This window comes from Anomalospiza imberbis, chromosome 2, assembly GCF_031753505.1.
Source record: "Anomalospiza imberbis isolate Cuckoo-Finch-1a 21T00152 chromosome 2, ASM3175350v1, whole genome shotgun sequence".
Lineage (NCBI taxonomy): Eukaryota > Metazoa > Chordata > Aves > Passeriformes > Viduidae > Anomalospiza > Anomalospiza imberbis.
Window position 1 is genome coordinate 108113916 of NC_089682.1, and position 20356 is coordinate 108134271.

General features: G+C 40.2%; 1 protein-coding gene and 1 long non-coding RNA gene across 7 annotated transcripts in view; one reads left to right on the top strand and one right to left on the bottom strand.

Moving 5' to 3' along the window:
• The window catches only part of CLYBL (citramalyl-CoA lyase), a 164472-nt gene that overhangs the window by 117763 nt on the left and 26353 nt on the right, over nt 1-20356 (top strand). For all 5 annotated transcript variants that reach the window (XR_010996609.1, XM_068182521.1, XM_068182518.1 and 2 more), the window contains exon 3: nt 18460-18648. Coding sequence is in view for 4 of the 5 variants with exons in the window: in XM_068182521.1 (XP_068038622.1) it covers nt 18460-18648 (189 nt within the window). In the remaining variant the exon portion in view is untranslated. The remainder of the gene's footprint in view (nt 1-18459; nt 18649-20356) is intronic.
• LOC137469609 (uncharacterized) overlaps nt 1-20356 on the bottom strand; it is a 77300-nt gene that overhangs the window by 4150 nt on the left and 52794 nt on the right. The window contains exons 2-3 of one of the 2 annotated variants that reach the window (XR_010996611.1): nt 4604-4759; nt 2332-3297 (exon numbers count right to left, since the gene is read on the bottom strand). This is a non-coding gene — a long non-coding RNA (uncharacterized lncRNA). Of the gene's footprint in view, nt 1-1894; nt 3298-4603; nt 4760-20356 lie in introns of those variants that run through there. The other variant, XR_010996610.1, reaches the window with a different exon arrangement.

Sequence of the window (20356 nt, forward strand, 5' to 3'; positions counted from 1 at the left end):
CCAATAGATCTGCTTTCTGCATGTATTCAGACATATTTACTTACTGTAGTGACAATTATCAGTTTTATTTCTTTTAAGAAAACCAAACAACTTCATCTCAGTATGAAAGAGCAAACTAAATTGTCTTCTGGCACCGTTACTATCCATATAATTTCAAATCAATTAGGAGAAATGTGGCTGGATTCCTATCTGCACAATACCTGAATATGCCCATTAAATTCATAGACATGCTTCGGTATAAGGGGACAAAAACAGCATGTACCTTCTCTGGACCTTTAGGTAACTTTTTGTTGTTCATAACGCAGGTCAGAAGAGCACAGTTGTTTATTTTCTGGTATACTTTGTTTGAATGTATTATTTCGACAGCCAGATAAGCATCTTTTTATTTGCGAGTGGAGCTGGATACAAACGTAACCAAATACTAATAACTACAAAGCTTCAAAACCATTCTGTGATTCTATGAAAATATATCGAGTATAGAATTCCCTTTATTCAGAAACTTGCATGTTTCCTGTACCTCGTTCAAGGTGTACCCATTGAGAGCACTAGATGTATTTTAAATGAGAGGAAATAAATACATGTTTGGTTAGGCTGTAGCTGTGAATGGAAGCTGCCCTCAGCCATGCAGCATGTCAGTACAGCCATACATTGAGCTCAGATCCACTGCTAGTGTAATATTCTTATAGCAGCAGAGGTCTCTACCTCTGCCTTTCATATTAGAAAAATGCTGTGTGTCTCACCTGGGATAGGAGACACCAGCCCTGAAAACACTGAGGTGAGATTCAGCTTGACTGTTGTAGCCCCCAAGGAAGAAGGTGCTTCAGCTGTGGGATCTGTGTGCCTCCAAAGAACAAATAATCTCAATGCCTCAGGCAGCCACTCTAGAAGATAAATCTCCTTGCAGATATACTGACCTCTGTAACAAAACCTCTAGAAGAAACCTTAGAGCAGACACCAAACTTGTAGATGGCTCAGGCTGGATGCAAGGAATCCAAGTGTATTGTGACAACGCATTTGGCCAAATACAATGCAACAAGCTCCTGTAATGAAAAAAGTGCCTTCACTCTCACGCTGAGTGAATGGGACTTGTCCAAACAAGTATATGGCACACATATGGCCCTGCACTGGAAGCAGTGGGTATCTTCCTTAGGAGGAAAAAGGAACATGTTAAACCTAGTGATTAGAACCCAGAGTTTTAGGATGTTTAGGAACTGGGGAAAATAAAATCAAGAGGTAGAGTGCAAGAATTGCCTGGCTGCCTTGTATACACGAGTGCATTGCCAAGAGCTGCAGGTGTTCAATCAGACTGCTTTTATTTGAGGTGCCTAACGTGGATTTTTAAACCACCATGTAGGCAACCCGGCTTGAAAATTGACCTTAATTTCTTCTAATTGCATGTCTTATTCTTCATTATTTTTCTTGTTAGAGACAGAATTTTGAAAGGCGATTCACTAGTGCAGCTATTTTTGACTCATCGCTGCCTGTCTTACTTTGTGTTATTTAATGGGTTCCAGTGGCCATATGCTGCAGAGAATCCTGGAACAAAGTGAGTAAACTGGGAGGCATTGCTCAGAAGGATAAATTTCACAGTTGGAAACACACTTAATACTAAGCCTTCTAACCAGTTTTTCCAGAAATCGCAAGCTTGATTGCCATGATATCTGAACATGGCATTAGCTACTCTAATGAGGAAAATAATTGATATGCTATGGAAATTAGGTCTAATTAGATCTTGTTAAGATAAATATCTCAGTTCAGCTGAAAACTTGAAGAGATACATTTTGCAGCATTCCAGATTATAAATATGACCCTTGTTCTTCACCCCCCTCTGCGTCTTGAGTTACTACTGGTAGAAATGGATGTGAAAAGCCTCCTTATCACAATCACTACATTCTATACCCACTTGATGTGAAATAAGTGACAAAGATGCCAGATAGTTTAAACTTTGCATAGCTTAAAACCCATTTATTTTTTACATTGGGATTAGACAAAGAGCCAAATTTTAGAACTGTGCGACAAAATGTGTCCTGCATATTCATTTTCTTATATTAAACAAATACATTAATGTTTATAAATGTTCAGATTCATGGCAAACAATGTTCTTCAGTGCTCTTTACCACTGTTTTCAGTGACTTTAGAACAACATGCATGCCAAATTATATCAATACCATCTTAATGGAGGATAAATATTGAATGTAAACACTAACAAAATCAAAGTTCCTTTTAAATTTAGAAGGAAAAAGAAAAAAGAAAGTGAAAAAATATATAAGGTGGGCCATCCAAAAGGTGGCTAAATTTCATTAGTATTTAGACCAAGCAGATGACTGATACCTCCATGTATACTTTGCAAGGTACTGCCAAGCAATGGGCCAAACTCATCTCCCCTCTTCACTGGTGGACTTGCCATGGGACTCAGAGCAAGATGAAACCTTGTGGGCAGTTACTTTGTTTTCTTCTGTCTTGCAAAAAAACACAGATTCAAAATATCTACTGTCCCAGTGGGCTTGAGTTTCTATCTCGCACACTGACACTTCTGCACTGCGAAAGAGACAGGAATCGGTGTTCTGCAATAATTTTGGTTTGATGTTTTTTCATTCTCACAGAATAAGCTATTTAAAGTGAATCCTTTAGAAGTCTCTCTTCATCTTCTATTTTTTCAAATCCACTGAGCTAATGACCTACAAGCCCTAAAACAACTTATCATGTAACATCACAGGCCATTTTAAAAGCGTAACATATCAACATATCAATTTCCCTTATTTGATGCAATTCCTTTGCCATCAGCCTGGCAGAGCTGGCAGTTTTAGACAGCTGTTTCTGTTCCCTGCAGTCACCAGCTTGCCTTCTGAGGAGCAGGATGTGCTGTGGCCAGAGCCCCCTCTGCAGAGCCCCGGGGACACCGCCTTGGTGCACCAGTGCCACTGGGAGCCAAGGCCATGGGGAAAGCACAGGGGACCAGTCTGGGCTGCGGGATTTGTCCATGAGGACCACCACTCCAGGGGGCAGATCCACCAAGTGGTCCCTGCAATCATGAGGGTCTGATGGCTAAAAGCACACAGGCTTTTTCTAGGCAAATCCACTAGAGAGAAAAACAAGAAAACAAAAATCCATCTGTATGTCCTCTTTGTGGCAAGTCTTGAGCAAGGGGAAAGGTGAATGATCTGATGCTTGCAGTCATGGTTCCTGACAGCTTTTCAATGTCTCTGTGTCTTGATAAATACATACCTCTGTCCATTGACCTTTTTTCTTATGAGTGTGGGGGAAACTAGCTCGCAGGGCATCTACTGTGTCATTTCCCTGGATGAAGGAGAATAATAAGTGAGTAAAACAAGATGACTCTTCCTATGACCTTTAAATATTAATAAATTAGATCTCTATTTGCATTACTCATTTTCTATTATTAATGTACTTCTATTTTTCTTGGTATGCCTGGTCATTGCCACCAGAAGATTCTGCATCTTCCATTTCAGAAAGTACTTGCAAGAATTGAGAAGATTCCCAAAGATTCTCTCCATGTACATATGTACATATACAGTCGCTGGATGAGATACCATGCAGACCAGCAGCAGATGTATGCAGATTTCTTCTGTGGTAGTCTATAGCAATGATTTCCCTATTTAAGTCACACAGCACTAAGGCAGCAGTTGGGATTTTTTTTTTAATCTATTTACTCTTTTTGTTACAAACCTACTGATTGCAGAAATGAGAAATCAGCCTGCAAACAGTCCAAATTTAAATAAAATCACCCCCACACTAGACTATAACAGTGGCAGATGGACAGAGGAAGAAAGTGTATATAGTCATATTTTTTGCCATTATAGTATAGACCCTTTCAGATTGCAGAAAGCAACTTGCCATCTGCAAATCTGAGTCTTTCCTTTTCTGCTGAGGCACTGATTCAAAAATCATGATTTGTGAAGTTTGAGTTAAAGTATTAAGAGGCTTATCTCTCATTTTAAAGGCATACTGATCTCCTGATTTTACTTCAAATGTATGGGAAAAGCATCCTAAAAATTTCCCTCAGTTTCTTCTTAAGACAAAACCCAAAGCCACTGGCTCACTCTTAGGTATGTGGTGAGGTAATGGGTTCTGCACATGAATAGCTTTTTGTCAAATAGTCTCTTATTGCTGTTGTTCTCTGGCTTTTGTTTGGTTTACTCTTTGAGGAAGCGATTTGCTCTATGCCTATAGGATATGTAGATCACACTGGGCACCTTCCTTACAGCAGCACACATACTGACAGCAGCAATGAGCATTTGGTTTTAACGCTGACCCTCTGAAGAGAGAAGAATCTGGTCACTGCATAAACGTCATTGATATTTTAGGGCCAGATCTTCATTTAAATGGCCGCTGATTTAGTAGGTGTGTCAATTTAATACAGATTTGCAAACAAAATCTGAGCACATTTTAAAAACCTTTCAGTATGTCTATCCACCTCTGCTTTCCACAGTTTTATCTGTTTAAGTTTGCCAAGGATGTGACCATCGCAGAGATGAGACAAACATACACAATTTGCAGCCTACCGGGGTTTCTGATGCTTTCACACTATGGGCAGGGAGTTACTTCATCTAGGGGTCAGGACTCTTACGCAGGTTTAACTTACCAATAACCAAAAAATCGCCTCTAGGTATGAAAGCCTATTTTGAACTTGTTTAAGAAGAGGAGGACGCAATTAAAATCTGGCAATTCCCTTTCAAAAGGTGCTGCAGTATGCTTTGCATTGTAGTATTTCTAATTTTCACCAGGTCAGGGTGGCTCTCTGTGAAGCAAAAAAAGAAAAGGTTTATTTTCCTAATCATACATGCAAAAGCCACGTACAAAATAAAATATTAAATACAGTAATTACAGTAATTTTTGTTAAAATGTTTTTACACAATAAACCTTTGGCTTTGAAAGCGCTACCAGAAGCAAAAGAAAAACAAACTGTAATGAAGAAACTGAAATCGGAGGCCATTAATAACACTAAAGGGAGCCCAGAAGCCAAATTAATGTTTCTACAAAGAAATACTTTTCTACACCAGGCAAATTCCTAGTAAGACCTTTACCTGGATCTTTATAGACAGGATTCAGATTTCATTTTGAAGTATGTTTTTTACAAACTGTTTAGTGTTCATATATCATTACTACTGTTGGGCCAGATTGCACCTGGCATCGATATAAACAAAGCTTTGGCAAGAATTCTTTCCTTTGGGATGGAGACATCTGATTTTCAAGCTGAAAACATGTCAGTGTTGCAAGACACTCCAAATAGCCTGTTTTACCGGTGCAGTAAATTAACCCGCCTGGTGTAGTGTTAAATGCTTTACAAACACCAACTGAAGGTGAGGGAGGGAAACACCAAAAAAACAAACAAAAACATTTCAATAACTTGTTTGACTACGAGCAGTGAAAAAAAGTACAAGAAGAGCTTGATGGGAGGGGGGCATGCCTAGGAGACAGGGCAGCAGAAAAACAAATTTTCAAAATTTTGTCCTGTGTTTAACCTACAGATTGTGTGCCATGGTGTGGGAAGACACAGAAGGAGCAGAACAAGTTATATAGATCAAAGAAAAAGCATCTTCATTTGAAAAGCAGATCAGGATAACAGCAAACAGTGACTCTAACTCATCATTGCCTTATCTAGAGGAGGAAGGCTTTTTGATAGCTATTGCATGAAAGAGGTTCACCTTTAATGCCGCAGAACACTGGTGGACAAAGACTACGTAGGCAAAACAGAGGATGAAATATTAGGCTATCCCCCTTGCTTCCCCATTGTTCAGGATGAAAAAGCTGAGCTGAACTTCTGGGCACGCAGAATTGGCTGTGTGAAAGCTCGCATCGCTAGATCGTGCATTTGTGCCAAGCTTGAATGGCCAAGAGGACAATGGGGTTCATCCTGCCTGTGGCTCTGCAGTGATTCTGCAATATAGATGTGAAAAAAGAATAGCTGGAAAGTAGGTCCACATGCGTACGGAGTCGAACAATGGCCTGTCCTGAGAAACACAGGCAGAAGTAGTATTCTTAAATATATATATATATATATATTTATATAGCTGTTAGACTGAAGCCATTTTGCTACTCATCTTGCTATTTTAATTGTCCTAATAGCTGTCTATTTACAAACATGCATGTAAGTGGGCTAGAATAATTAATTAATATTCATAAGCATTCATAAAATGTGACAAAGTTTATGTTAGGGCAGATGTTAATTCCCAAGAGGATTACATTTCTATTAAGTGTAAATTTATGTTAGCAAGATCCAGCATGATTGATTCTTGCTTGGCCAGCAATAGAGGACTTAGCATCCATACTGGCAGAGATTATATCTGGTCAACAGGAAAGGAAAACTGGCCAAGAAACTGCCAACACAGAATCTGAAGCTGTGAAACCTGGTCAAGAAGAAATAAAGCCAAATAAGCAACAGATGAAAAATTATCTTAAAGCAAAGATCAAATCACTCAGTTGGAAGCAAGGATTGTATTGGAAAAGGTGATGCTGAGAGCATGAAGGGAGAATTTTAAAAACAACATTATTAATAAATAAAATGGAGTGCTGATTGCTAGTATTTTTTTTAAGTGGACCTTAACATTAAAAAAAAAAGTAGACAGTTTTAATATGCTCAGAGATGTCTGTCAAAGAGCAAAGAGGACTTCTAAACTTTACAAATCATGTGGAGGGGAATGCCAGAGGTATCAGTACTCAAGAGCCATGGACCTACTGGAGTAACCTCAGGAATGGGCTCCAAAAAGGTGGAAGGACCTGGAATATCTCTCTTCTGAGGACAGGCTTATAGAGCTGGGATTGTTCAGCTCAGGAGGATCCCATCCATGTATATAAATACCTGCAGGGAGGATGCAGAGAGGACAGAGCCAGGCTCTGCTCAGGGATGCCCAGTGGCAGGGCTGGAGGCAACAGGTGTAAGCTGAACCGCAGGAGGTTCTCTCTGAACATCAGAACACTTTTTCACTGTATAGGTGATTGAGCACTGACAGGTTTCCCAGCAGTTGTGAGTCTCCATCCTTGGAGATATTCAAAAGCTATCTGGACACAGTCCCAGGTGTGCAGCTCTGGGTGTGTCTGCTGTAGCAGGGGATTGGACAAATGACCCCCAGAGGTTCCTTCCAACATCAGCAGTCCTGTGATTCTTTGACTTCATCTGAAGCCTGGTGCAGAAGGTGATAGATCAAATGAAGAACCAGGAAAGAAAGAGACTTTGGTAAGATACAAACTTTACAATAGTTTTCTGGTACTGTTGTACCTTGCACCCTCAGATGTTGGAGTGGTCTAGTGGATTCAAGAAGGACTTGTTTTCTCCACCTGTGCTGCAGAAACCTACTGCCTCTAAAGAGGGACTTCCTAGAAAGTTTATAGATGATTGCTTGCCAAATCAAAGAGTGAGGAGAGAAATAGGTAGGGAACCTGCCAACAGGTAAAGTCAAAGAGCATTAATGCCACTGTGTGTTTTGTCCTCAGAACATAAGTGAAGTGCTCTAGATGTAGAGTAACCATAGGACTGCTTTGGACTGTGCCAGCTACAGCCCCACCCTAAGCAAAAGCAAAGACGCCTTAACCAGGGAAGGGCAGGAACAACCTTCTGTGTCCAGCAGCATAAGCGCACACCAGCACAAGCACTGCTAACACACTGGCAGGGACAGTGCCTCAGTGGCCAGCTGGAATGAGGAATCGGAGCCAGGGAGCTTCCGGAGGTTGCAGGGGTGGCTGCCAAACAGACACGATGCTTGGTGGCAGGCTGGCAGCACAGGGTGAAGCCACTGCCAAGAAAAGGGTGGGAAGTATCACCTGAGTCCCACCAGGGTTAACCCACACCTGATGCAGGTGATGGGAGTGGGGATTCTGGCTGGAGAAAATGTCTCTGAGCACTTTGGGGGAAAACTACCTTCTGTTCTCAATACAAGACACATTATTACTGGAGCAATCAAAAAATATAAACAGGTTAGCAAGTAAAGCAGAACAGTTTCCCCAAAAAGAGATTTTTTTAGGTAAGTAGAACACATTTTCACTAATCTCTTTTGGCAGTCCTTCATTCAGAACAAGAAGGAGAATCACATCAAGTCAAAAGGACAAAAAGATATTGCTAAATACATACTTTGTTCAGACAGTTACACAACAATAAAGCGAGTTGGGCAAAAATATAAGAGGAAAAGAAAGTGAGAAAAAAAGGCAGTTTAATGGGTGTCAAACTTGTAAACACTGAATTCTATTTTATCACTGTTAGTTTAAAATTAATATCATATAAACAAAGCTGTATTGATGCAGTTATGTTGCTGTAAAATCCTGATTGTCCATGAATTTTATGCACACAGGAGAATAAATTATATTGCTAGTAGCATTTTAGCAAATAGTTTCATGCCAGAGCATTGCATCAACTTAATGTTATTGGTGTCAAATAAATCTGAAGTAGTTAAATCAGTACAAAGTCCAGGCTGACCCCAGCATTTATTGTATGTTTATAGAAATGGTTCAAAGCCGAACCCATTTTGTTATTAGTCTTTTACTTACACTACATTTGACAGAGTCATTGTCCAGAAAGTGAGAGAAAATACCTGATAAGCCATGTGTAAAGAATTTGAACTCAAACCCTGACAGTCTGCTTGAAGTGAATGAAATTCATGTCAGACTTGGACAGATGCAAGAGTAGCTAACAAAAGCACAGGTGAAGGAGCCCTGCATATTCAGGTCTGGAAAAATGTTATGAAGGGAACCACATAAACGAAGGCAAAAGTTGTGTTAGTCAAGTAATCAATAATTTAACAAGGTGCTCTGCTTCCAGATGCCCCTGTTGGTTATGCTGAGGTAATTTTATGGGGAAATTCATAGGGATGCAAGAATGGGAACTTGTAGTGAGGGTTGTTAAGGGATGCAGGCATTTGCTTGAATCCTACCTACTACTCTCCTCATGGGCACAAACTAGGTGCAACGGTGGGTGCTCAGCTGGCTGGGGTGTGGTGGAAAGAAAAACAAAAACAGCTCAAGAAGTTCCTTTTTCCATGTTGCCCTTCCTAGTTGCTTGTTGTCATCCTTTGCCATGCCCTTGCTTGCAGTGGTGCAATTGTTTATGTGGCCAGGCTGTAAACAGGACTGATTAAATGGACTAGGGTAAAAAACAAAATCCTACTCTCCCACACAGAAAAACCTGAGTTTCTCTGATGGGATTGCTTCAGGGAGCCAGTTTGCATCTCAGCTCAAGAAAAAGTTAATTGGAAATGCTTGCATAAGGAAAAAGCAAAGCATGGAATGGGAATAAGCAGAAGAGGGTAGGAACTGCTTAGATGTTGCAGAAATAATCATATAGTGGTTTATTTTATTGTTTAATTGGTAAATATGCACCAACTTCACTTTAAACTTCATAGATATTCCAGAAGGCCCACTGAGGAGCACCTTCTTAGTCAACCTGGCATTTAAAAATAAATTATTTAATCAGGGAAGTAAGTTGAAGAAAAGCTTAGGGAAGGAAATGTTATAAGGTCTAGTAACTTGTTCCACTGCCATCAGGAATATCTAAATTAGGGACTTAATCAGGTTTTGAAGAATACAAATAAACAATTCTCATCATGTCTATAAAGGTGTGCATTGTATTGTACCAGGACAATACATCTATCAGTGATGTACAAATACATCAATCAATACTTTCAATCCTGAAAGATTGACAGAGATCTGACCTAGAAAACAACCACCTTCTCAGGTCCCAGTTTCAAACTGGAGAAAAATCTCAGTTCCTTTGACACCAATCACATGTCTGGGCAGGGGAAAATTCACATTGTCAGGTTTTATTTAGACCACAGAACACAAGTGAATTCATTTCTAAAAGGATCATACTCCTTGCGATGAATACATGAGTCATGGAGTTTATTTTTAATGATTTTGTTTTGTATCAGGGATCACTCTCTGCCTCAGCTAGTCACTGCCAATACGGGGACACATGGGACATGGTGTCCTGGTGCTGTTTCCCCTCTCCCACTTCTGGAGTGTGGGGGCGGAAAGAAGGGAGGGCAACTGCTTTTGTACCACTGCCCATCCTCCAGGGACTCTGCCAGAAGCTGTAGTGGGCTTTGCCTCATCATATGAAGCATCTGAGAAAATGTTGCCTGCAGGACATGCTAAAACCTGCATTTGGGGTGAAGTGGGATTGTTGGGTTCCTTGACTCACCCCAGTCACGCATGCAAGTGGGATTTCTATCAAAAGGAAGGATTTCTGGCAAAATCCAGCTTAGTGAGGTGGATCTTTGTTAAGGTGAGCACTGGCTGAGAAATACAATTATAAAACAGGCTTGCTTTGCGTGAAGGCAAGAACTGTGTCAATTTAGTGCAAAGCTCGTTAGATCAAAGTTTCCTGTGTTGAACATCTCATAACATTATTCTCCCATGGAAGCAATTACTGCAATTACAGGCTACTTCTACAATGCTAAATGTGTGGGATCCAAGGAGAGATCCCTGCTGCCTTGACCCAGTGTGGCAGAGGGGCTTGTGCCCACATGGCATAGGGGCAAATCTCTAGAGCAGACTAAGTGCTGTGATGCATAAATAGCAAATGGGTACCCTGTGTCTCCTTGTGGGGTTTTGATGGAGTAGTTAGGTTTGTAGTATGGTTGTTTTTTGGGTGGTTTTTCTTGATTTCCAGCCTATGAGCAGGGTGGTATACCACCATGAGGTTTTTAAACTTTAACTAAGGATGTGTTGCACACCCTGGGGCTTGGCAAGACAGCTCATGTGAGTGTTTGGAGGGACACAGGCTTTGCTGGAGCTGTGTCACAGGAGCAGGGTGGGGCAGCTGAATTTCAGTCCTGCCCAAAACACTCTCTGAGCATGATGCCTGAAGAGATCTATCTCTGAAACCACACCTGTATTGTAGTTTGGAGGAAATAGATGATTCAGTCCTCCAAAGGAGAGTCTGGATGTACATGAGCAGTTGTGCCTTCTGGGCAGCTGAGACTCAAAACCTTCTGGTGCAGCTGGGAACTAAATTAATCCAGAGGTATAGATTTTCTCAGAGAGTCTGTACATGAAAATTGATATGAATGGCGTGCTCTCATAAGGTCATATACAGTACTACATGAAGTAATTTCTACTTTTAAAAAATTCCTGTGGCGTGAGGTTTCAGAAGTCCTCTTCTAGATGAATCAAGAGCCCATCTGGTGGGAGAACTTCTGGGACTGCCTTTCCCAGCATAAGATAACAGAGTGACCAGTTCTGGTCTTGAATCCCCACTGCATGGAAAGACATGCAACTACAAGGTGACCCCACTTAACTTTAAAATGTAAGTTGAAAATGAAAAGTTGAGAGCTTTTCGTACCATTACAGTTTTACTGTGAATGCTTGGACTTCGGGCATTCTGTGGGGATTTGATCACATTACAGAATATTAATTTGCTAATTTACCGATGCAGATAAGGCACTTTATGAAAACTGAGATAAGAGCTGTTAATCAGTGTTTGCACAATAGCAGAAACACAACTGTTGTGTCAAACCTTCTCTTTGAAACACATAGTTTTATCGGGACTGTAGGTATGCCCTACGGTATGTAGTTTATTCCCGAAAAGAGGGAGGATAAATGATGCCATGGCACACCTAACCTGATTTTTCTTAATTCCTTCCTCGTCCCTAGGAGCTATTAAGCAGCTTGGGGCAGTCACTGGTTCCTCCAGTACAAGCAGGCATAAAGTTCTGGCCAGTTGGGATTTTTTCAGAAAACCTCTGTTTACATCTCTTGGCTTTAAGTATTTTTTTTCAACCAACTTATTAAATAATTGAGGCAATAATTTGCCAGTCTTTAAAACATTTGATCTGTATCTCACTTAGAATCATCACACCTGAAATCAGCTGCTGAAGAGGGATTGATAGTTTGCTAAAGCATATGTACTTTTGACAGACAGCAGTGTCTTTCATTATCAGCATTAACAAAAAGATGCACTTGTAAAAATAAAAAATAGATGTTTAAATGTACACATTTTCCATAGTTATCTATTACTACTGCCAAGTAAATACATCTTAAACTGTAATATTTTTAAATAAAAATTAACATACTGTTAAATTCAGATTAAAGAAAAGTATAATCCTATTTTTACTGATATATTAGATTGTATATTTTGTGGCCCTATTTCATCATTCAGTAGCTCATTTGGATTGTCCAGGAAGACTAATTAACACTAATGCTTCTAAAGAATTTTCATTTGTGATGCTAATCTGTCACAAAACAAAAAGTATCTTCAGAAAGCCAGGGGAAACAAGTAAAGAGATTACTTCTTACAGCCAGCTTAAATTAGTGCTAGCTTGATTTGTGTTAATTGAAAGGTTGTTTACATCTCTTTTGTAAGTGTTTATAAAAGTTGGCAGACAGAAGAATAGCTGCCTACCTGCATGAACAAAACTTTGATTTATTTAAGCTGCTGTATATATTACTATCATTAAAAACCTCTTGAAACATTTCTGGACACATTATCGTAAGGTATACGCCTGTCTCTGTGTTTATGTACACACAGACACACACACACATATACCATGCTGTATCATTTTTGCTACTGAGACATTTCTACTCAGTCTTCATATTATGTGGATATTTCTATGAGCCACTTCATTCTAGCAGCCTACTGGCCTCTGTTTAAATTTCTCTGAGATATGTGCAAGTCAGAAAAATACCTTGATGACAACTTGTAAAAATGTCTTGCTGTTGCATTCATATCCACATCCTTGGATAATCAGGGTCTGCAGAAATTTAGTACTGACATAGCTGACATAGCACCCCTAAAGCTTTGTTGGGATTCATGAGCCCTGGCTCCTGGCTGCTGGCTGAGACAACCTCAGGCTCTTGTTCACTGGTTCTCCACATTCACGGCGTCTCAGGACAGGCCACCTGACCACCATATGTGGAAATTACCCAACTCTGATGGTGTTGGATAGACCCCCACCTAATATCTTCAGGTTCCACATTGTCCACGCTGGTAGAAGGAGGGAGAGGCTTGCTAGGCTGACATGGCAGCAAGCACTCCCAGCTGTTTCTGGACAGCTTTTAGAGATCTTGTCTTTTAAAAATATAGGGTAGCTTCTGTTGATAAGTGCCCTGATGTGTTCCCAGACCTTAAATGAAACTTCTAGAGAAATGGGCAAATAAATTTGGTTTCCTCAGCAGAGCATAATTAAATTGCTGCTTAGTTCGCAATACTGACTACTGACATTTGCATCATTTTAGTGTTGTTAGACCATGTACTGCATGTAAGGACAATTAGCAGAGCAGAGAGAAAAGCAGCAGATGCTAGAATTGCACAGAGTTGGATGACTCATTTTGATGTCATGAAGAATCTTTTTCAGGCAAGTGAAAAGGTTGGTATTAAACAAAAAAAAAAAAAAAAGACCAAATAATTATTAAAGAAATAATATTAAGATCTCAGGAAAGAGTAGCAGCAAAATTGGTGTCTTGCAGTACACTAAACTGTATGTTTACCTGAAATACAGAGGAGAGACAGCAACATACATGATGGAAACTCTATTCTCCCTGTTCCTCCCCACTCCTGCCCTTTTTCCTTTAGGACTGGTTACATGGTGGGTTTGCTGTGTTCCATGTTGAACCAAAAGAAAATGTGTTCTAAAATTTATTGAATCTTTAAAAACTTGTTAACTGATTATCTGCTCAGAGGTAAAAATAAGAAAATATTTAATGACCACTTCCTGGAGGTTTTTGTGCATATTTTACAGCACAGTTTTTCAGTTTTTTAGTCTAACAAGACTAACTAGAAATACATACTTGCCATTTCAAAGATTTAGTCTCACAAGTACCTGATATATATAAGGTAGAAAACAAGTCACATGAGACAAGTACCTGCTGCTCTCAGAAGCGCTCTGCTCTACATTTACGGTTCTCTTTGTTTACTTAAAAACAAATGTTATTTGTCTTTTCTCTTGCCAATCCCATTTGTGAATTTGAAACTAAACATTTGTATGCTATCATTCTGTATGGCATCACTTCATTGATGGAGAGTTATGCATGGAGAAAGTGTCAGACTTTCCCCCTGCAGAAACTCTATTATGTACAAAAGCTACTATAGATATATAATATATATGTGCTCTTCTGCAAAGTCTTATTTGAACGTGCATTTGTATGGTATGCACTAATACAAGTGACATAAGATTCAGCAATGTCAAGTTCTGTAAACAAACCACTCCAAGGAATTAACATTAACACATAATTGTATGTTTTTACCGTGTCAGACATATCACAAAAAAAAGAACTTGAATTGTGATTATAGTAATTAATTTTTCCTCTCTTATTTGAAATGTGCCAACTTATTATGGCATTGAGGATGATAGATTCTGACCTGCCATTTTTGTGCCTCATATATTTGCATTTCTGTATGAAGAACTGTTACCAAAAGATGTTAACAGGATGAGATCTATATACAAACATATATTTAAGTATGACCGCTATCTTTACACTAAGACATGGAGGTCTTCAGAAAAAATGAGGGAAGGCTAGGCAAGAAAAATAAAGCAAAACAGAGATTTTGTCCTCAAAATCAGGTAGGTCTAGAAATCTAGAAAAAAATTGCTGAAAAGCAGGATTGTAAGGAATTGTACCAGTTAGAAAAGAAAGAAGAAAATGTAATTTTTCCATCTGCTGTTAATCTGACCATCTTTTGCTGTAGTGTGTCCAAGGTGAGTGGGTGGCTGAACTTCCAGTTCTGTGGCATTCTTTCGTCTTTAGTTTTTCGGTTCTGAAGTGGAAATTTCTATGTTTTGACATATAACGTACAGGGGAAAAAGGTGAGAAAAAGAAAAAAAGGAGAAATGGAAAGGTAGTTATTCAGATGATAGGAAACTCTTTCCAAGTACTGTTACCAAAAGCACATATTCAGGTGCACTAATGCAGTGTGGTTTTATCAATAAGCCCAAGGGGCTCCTTCTTTGCCACCACCCCCTTCCCCAAGTCTTGCGCTCTGCCTGCCTGATCCCATCCGACAGTAGAGCTGATACCGCACTAATCCCCACAAGTTTGGGACTAATGAACTAACTGCTGGGCTGCCGCCACGGAGCTTGGTCCCAAACTATACTGTACTTCACACTCGATTTATTCTCCAGATGGCGAGACTGCGCAGCCCTGCCGCGAGGGACCACCTCTTCCACTGGAGTGTAAAAGTGGACGGATGTTGTTTTCTTTGCAGATTTGATAATTCAGAGCTAGAAACTCATGAGGATGGTTAGTTATTAGGTTTAATGGGTGCCAGTGGAGCCGACAATGTGTGTATTCCCATTTTTAATTTTGCTCTGTGTGTGTTTGGGTAGCAATGGATTTGTCAGCAAGGCTGCATCACCGAAACCTTTATCTTCACCAGTTGGCGTAGCTGCACGTGGTAATGAACCTCTTCCTGTGTCCTCCTCAGAGTCAAACAGAAGAGGTGCTAAAGTAGCCACCCTGACCTCAGTGAGCTTTCCAGCACAAATTTAAAGTATTTTAATAGTATCACTCTTTACCATGAAGCTCTCTGTTGTCTTTCTCTCTTGTTCAGTTTGATAAAGAACCCAATTCACATGGGACCCAAGGAGGATACTACCATCCCAAGCTACTTGAGTATGAAATATTTTACTTAATGATTGTGTTTATTTCTTTATCAGCTATTCTTTCATGACAAAGTATTATCTGATGTTATAGTTCTCATGTGAAGAACAGGGCAAATATTTTTTTCACCATTCCTTAAAAATTCTAGTTTTCTCATTCTTGGCAGTAAGGCTATTATTGTATCAAGGACTACCTTTTTCTCTGTTACAATTTTGGAGTAGTTTATCTAGGTTAGTATTTTAGCTGTTGCATGAATTCTACAATAAGAATAGCATCTACATTTCCCTAATGAGGCAGAAAGGGCTCTCCCATTTTTCCATGTTTTTAGTACATTTGGTCAAAGGTTTTAGTATATAATTTTTTTTATTTACCCATGAAATGTTTTATTGGAAACCTTTATGGGAACCTGATACTCCCCACTAACATCAGTTGGATTTCCTTCATTGTAGGAAGGGTAGACACAGAGTCAGCCCCCTCACAAGCTCTGGCTTTGGCAGCCAGGTCCTATCAGTTTGTTCCACAATTAAAAACATAAATTGATTCTTGCTGTGGAAACTATAGTGACTAGAAGTATTATATCATGGAAAGGAAACATTTCCATTCCGGGGGTATCTAGGCAGACAGATCTAATACATAGTGGTTCTAAGAAAACGCATCAATTCTCAACCCAACAGATGGCATGGGTGTGTTAACTAACATAGCAACATATTTTCTATTAAAACATGGGAAAAAAACATCAACCCCCTCCCCATGTTTGTTGGTTGGTATAAATTCAGTGAAGTTGTTGGTTATTTTTGGGATACGTACCAGAGGGCTGCACATTTAGTTTATGTAAATTGATAACAGCAACAGCCTGTTAATAAGTGTTTTGTATGGAAATATACCTAGAAAGACACGATCTGTCTTTTTTGGGAAGGGAGTTTGCAGACTCAGGAGAAGAATAGATATGAGATGGTCTAGTGCTCATTATTATATTCTGAAAAAAATTCATAACAAATTAGGCTGCAAGTTTGCTGGAGATGTGCCTTCAGCTGGAATTGAGTGCTGCCTTAAAGGATACTTTTGGAAGATCTCTCTTTTGCAAATTGCATTGGCGTTTGCTGAAACGGTGATAATCTGACTTTAATTAAAAACATAAATTGGTTTGGAGTGTGTTTTTAAGCTACCCTTCTGCATCATGTCCAGAAACTTTCAGCCCAGCCCTAGAAACCCATTACCCCAGATCAGAGAAGGAAAACATAGGGGATTTGTATTTCCCGGTATTGGAATCATATGGTTGCGTTTACCTAATTTGGAAGAGCCATTTCAAACAGCCATGCGCCAGAGCTGTCTTCCAGCTGGATGTGTTTGTACTAAACTGTGTGCATCTTTATGTGGCATTCCTAATGGCTCCAGACAGAGTCCATTCACAGCAGTTCAAGTGTTTTGGGTTGCATTTTCCAGAGACTCCCTCTGAACATGCCCCTTGATCGCAGCCCAGGTATACATACATGGGTGCCTTGTTCCCGTCTGTCCGAATAACGGGCATATGCTCCCAGCCTTCGGAGGAGCACAGCTAGTAGCCCCAAGCTGAAGGTTGTTTGCTTCAGATTTCATTAACTTTCTGCTTCATTATTCCTTCCTTTCAACCAGTTAGAGCCACCAATTGCTTTTCTCTAAACTTACCCTAATTATCAGGGGTCCCAGCCCTGTAAATCAGTACACTGCAGAGCTGTCTTGAACTGGCCTGGGAGACCCTGTTCTCATCGGTCCTGACAACTGTAAGCTACTGTTCCCTCACACGGTTTAACTCAGACCACATTGGGAAACCACCTCTGCCCCTCTTGCTGGCAGAGGTTTGCATCCGTCTGGTTTAAATCTACTGTCATGTGCTCTCTTGCTGATTTGTATTAGCCTGGATATTAACTTTGATGATTTTTTGTTGTTGTTTTTTTCCCCCTTGAGTTTCCCTTTTTTCTTGAAAAGCATCTCTATTCAGCAACTGCATATTGTTAAAGTCATTCCTGAGCCTCCATGCGTCAGGAGCTTTAAAGTTTTATTAGCCCCATAAAAACTCTTCACAAATGAAATGCTAAGTTTGCATTTTGACAATGCAAATTTGTCAGGGGCTGTTGGTGAGTGGAAGGAATTCGGGGTTGAAACTTCAGCTGGAAGGAAGCAAGGAGCCCAGCACCTTCCTTCGACCCCTACCCCTTTCTCCAGGCCAAGAAATGCATTTCATTTCAGAAAAGCATGCCAGTATTCTTAATGAAAATCAACTAATAAACAGATTTGTAAATTTACATTCACAAAAATAGCAAACGACCAGGGGAAGAGTGTGCCTTTGGAGACTTTATTTTGTGCCAACAGAGTACCCTTTCATATGGTCTAAGAAAAACCTTGGAGTTATTTCAGCATTGTTTTTATATGCAAGTTGTGAATTCTATTACTGCCTTTAATGCACTTTGAATACGTGGAGTAAAGGAAAACCAAAGAGGTGTATATAGGTCTGTATTTCTTGACGTGCAGGCAAAATTACAGAGCTAAATTACAAAAATTTATTTTTTAATGCAAATTTAAGAATATGCCATTTTTGAGAGAGCAGACAGTGCAACACATTATGTTAGCATAAAGATTTATGTTTGTTGCACATGTTCAGCACTAGCAGACACAAAAGTCTTGTTTTCTGCAAGTGGTAGAAATCCCATGCATTGAATTTACCAGTTATAAAGAAACAGCAAAGAGGAAGGTTAAATTGTGAGGTTGTGGTGATGATTGCTTCAATAAAGTCCAAGAGTGACATTTTGGGGAAACCACTATACTGGCTGTCTAGCTTTCCCCCCATGCCATTTCAACAAGTTTTCTTCTCCGTGTGTTTTCTGTCAATAGAAAATATGCTTTCTTTTTCTTGTCCATCTGAACTTGTATATACTGTAGAGAGAAGCAAGACTGAGCATCGTGAAAACCCTTGAAGAGTTTGACTTTGGCCATGCTGAAAAGTGCGTCAGGATAAACTCTGTGTCTAGTGGCCTTGCAGAAGAAGATTTAGAGGTGCTTTTGCAGTCCAAGACCCTTCCTTCAAGCATGATGCTGCCAAAGGTTGAAAATGTTGAGGAAATCAGATGGGTGAGTACCAACAACACAGTAGCTTTTGACTGAAGCTGTTGGGCCAAGTTCACCAGGTGCAGAGATGAATGACTGTGAGTTAAGAGGAAGGCTGCAAATACCATATGATGTTGTTGTTCGGCTGAGGCAATTGGGCAGTGCGTCCACTTAAATGCATGTGTGACGTGCTGTATAAAAAGCATATATGGAACACGTTTATAAAGAAAACCAGTTGTATTTCTCCCATGGCTGACAAAGAACCAATATTGCTGTCAGAATATATTATCAAAAGTAGAAGGGTAAGTGCCTGACTCTTCTCAGACTACCCTAACAAGCAAAATTATTGTCTGTCCAAGAGCCTTAGTTACGTGCATTGGAAGCAGGAGATGGGAAACCATGTTAGCAACATATGAAAAAATGGGTTGGGGGGAAGGTCACTCCTTGGGGCAACTGGAGGAACAAACAGGAAGCTTTTAACTAGTGTTTTTAATTAGCACAGATATTATTTCCTGAACAGTTCTCTACTTCTTCCTTTTTAATTGCTGACAGGTGTGTTTGTGTTTCACAACTGACTTTTCAGCCAATAAAAACCTGAAATGTAAATGGCTGGCATGTCAAATTACTTAAGAAAACTTTGAAATAGGCCTAATTATGCTATAATTGTTTTAATTGTCAAAAAAGAGGGATGCTTGTTGGGATATACCATTATTGCTGTAATACACTAGTAAAGGAATAATACTTAATTATTCACTTTATATTTTTGCAAACCGCTAGCTGTGCAACTAGCACGCGTGCAAGCTGTGATGAAAGGCAGGCAGGCATATTAGGATCTATTTTAATCTCAGCACCTAACCTTGATCAAACCATGGAGATGGGCCTGAGCACACAACGGAGCACAGCCCCGTATGCCAGGTGTGCGACAGGCCCCGTCCGTTCCGTGGCGCTGCCCCTTCAGCCTCCACCACTCGCCATGGAAGGTTCACCGTCCCCTTCCACCAACGGGTAATTAAATTAACCAGAGCGCACCTCTCAGGGTTTACAGCCATGTAAGTGTTAGACAGAACTTGTCAGCGATGAATATTCATGATACCAAAATGGCAGAGCCCTTGCTGCCACCAAGTAGGTTTTGCAGGGAGATGAGATGCCAGGGCTCTTTGTGCCCTCATCCTCTTCCACTTTCCCTCTCACTAACTTTTATTTCCATCATGGAAAACAAGCCAACCCCAGAAGCTTCTGCCTCATTGTCCTTCTTTTGCTTCATTCTCCCTTTGCCCAACCTTTACACACAAAGAACATACTCTGCCTAACACCGCTGCCTTCTTTTCCCAATCCTCAAAAAATTCACTCCAGCATGATTTTTCAGCCTCCCAGAAGCTGTTTCTTTCCCCCCACGCACACCCGCTCCCCCCCTTCATTTTTATTTATGTGCAGCAGAAAACCTGGAGGCTGATGCACAACTAAAAGATGGGCTTACTTGTTTTCTTTTGTGTGAGAATCTCTTGCTTTCCTTTTGTCCCTAGTGTGGGTACTTGTTTGACTGGCATGGCTTATTGGACTATAACAAGCGTAACTCTCCCTCCTTTGTGGCGGGACAATTCTCCCACAAATCCCGACCAGTGTGCATTCTTCCCGACACACTATTGGGTGTGCACTGGAATTGAAAGAATTGCTGAGGCCTTGCTACTTCATCCCCTCCCCAAGCTTTGTGGTTTTTTTTTTTTCCTCCGCC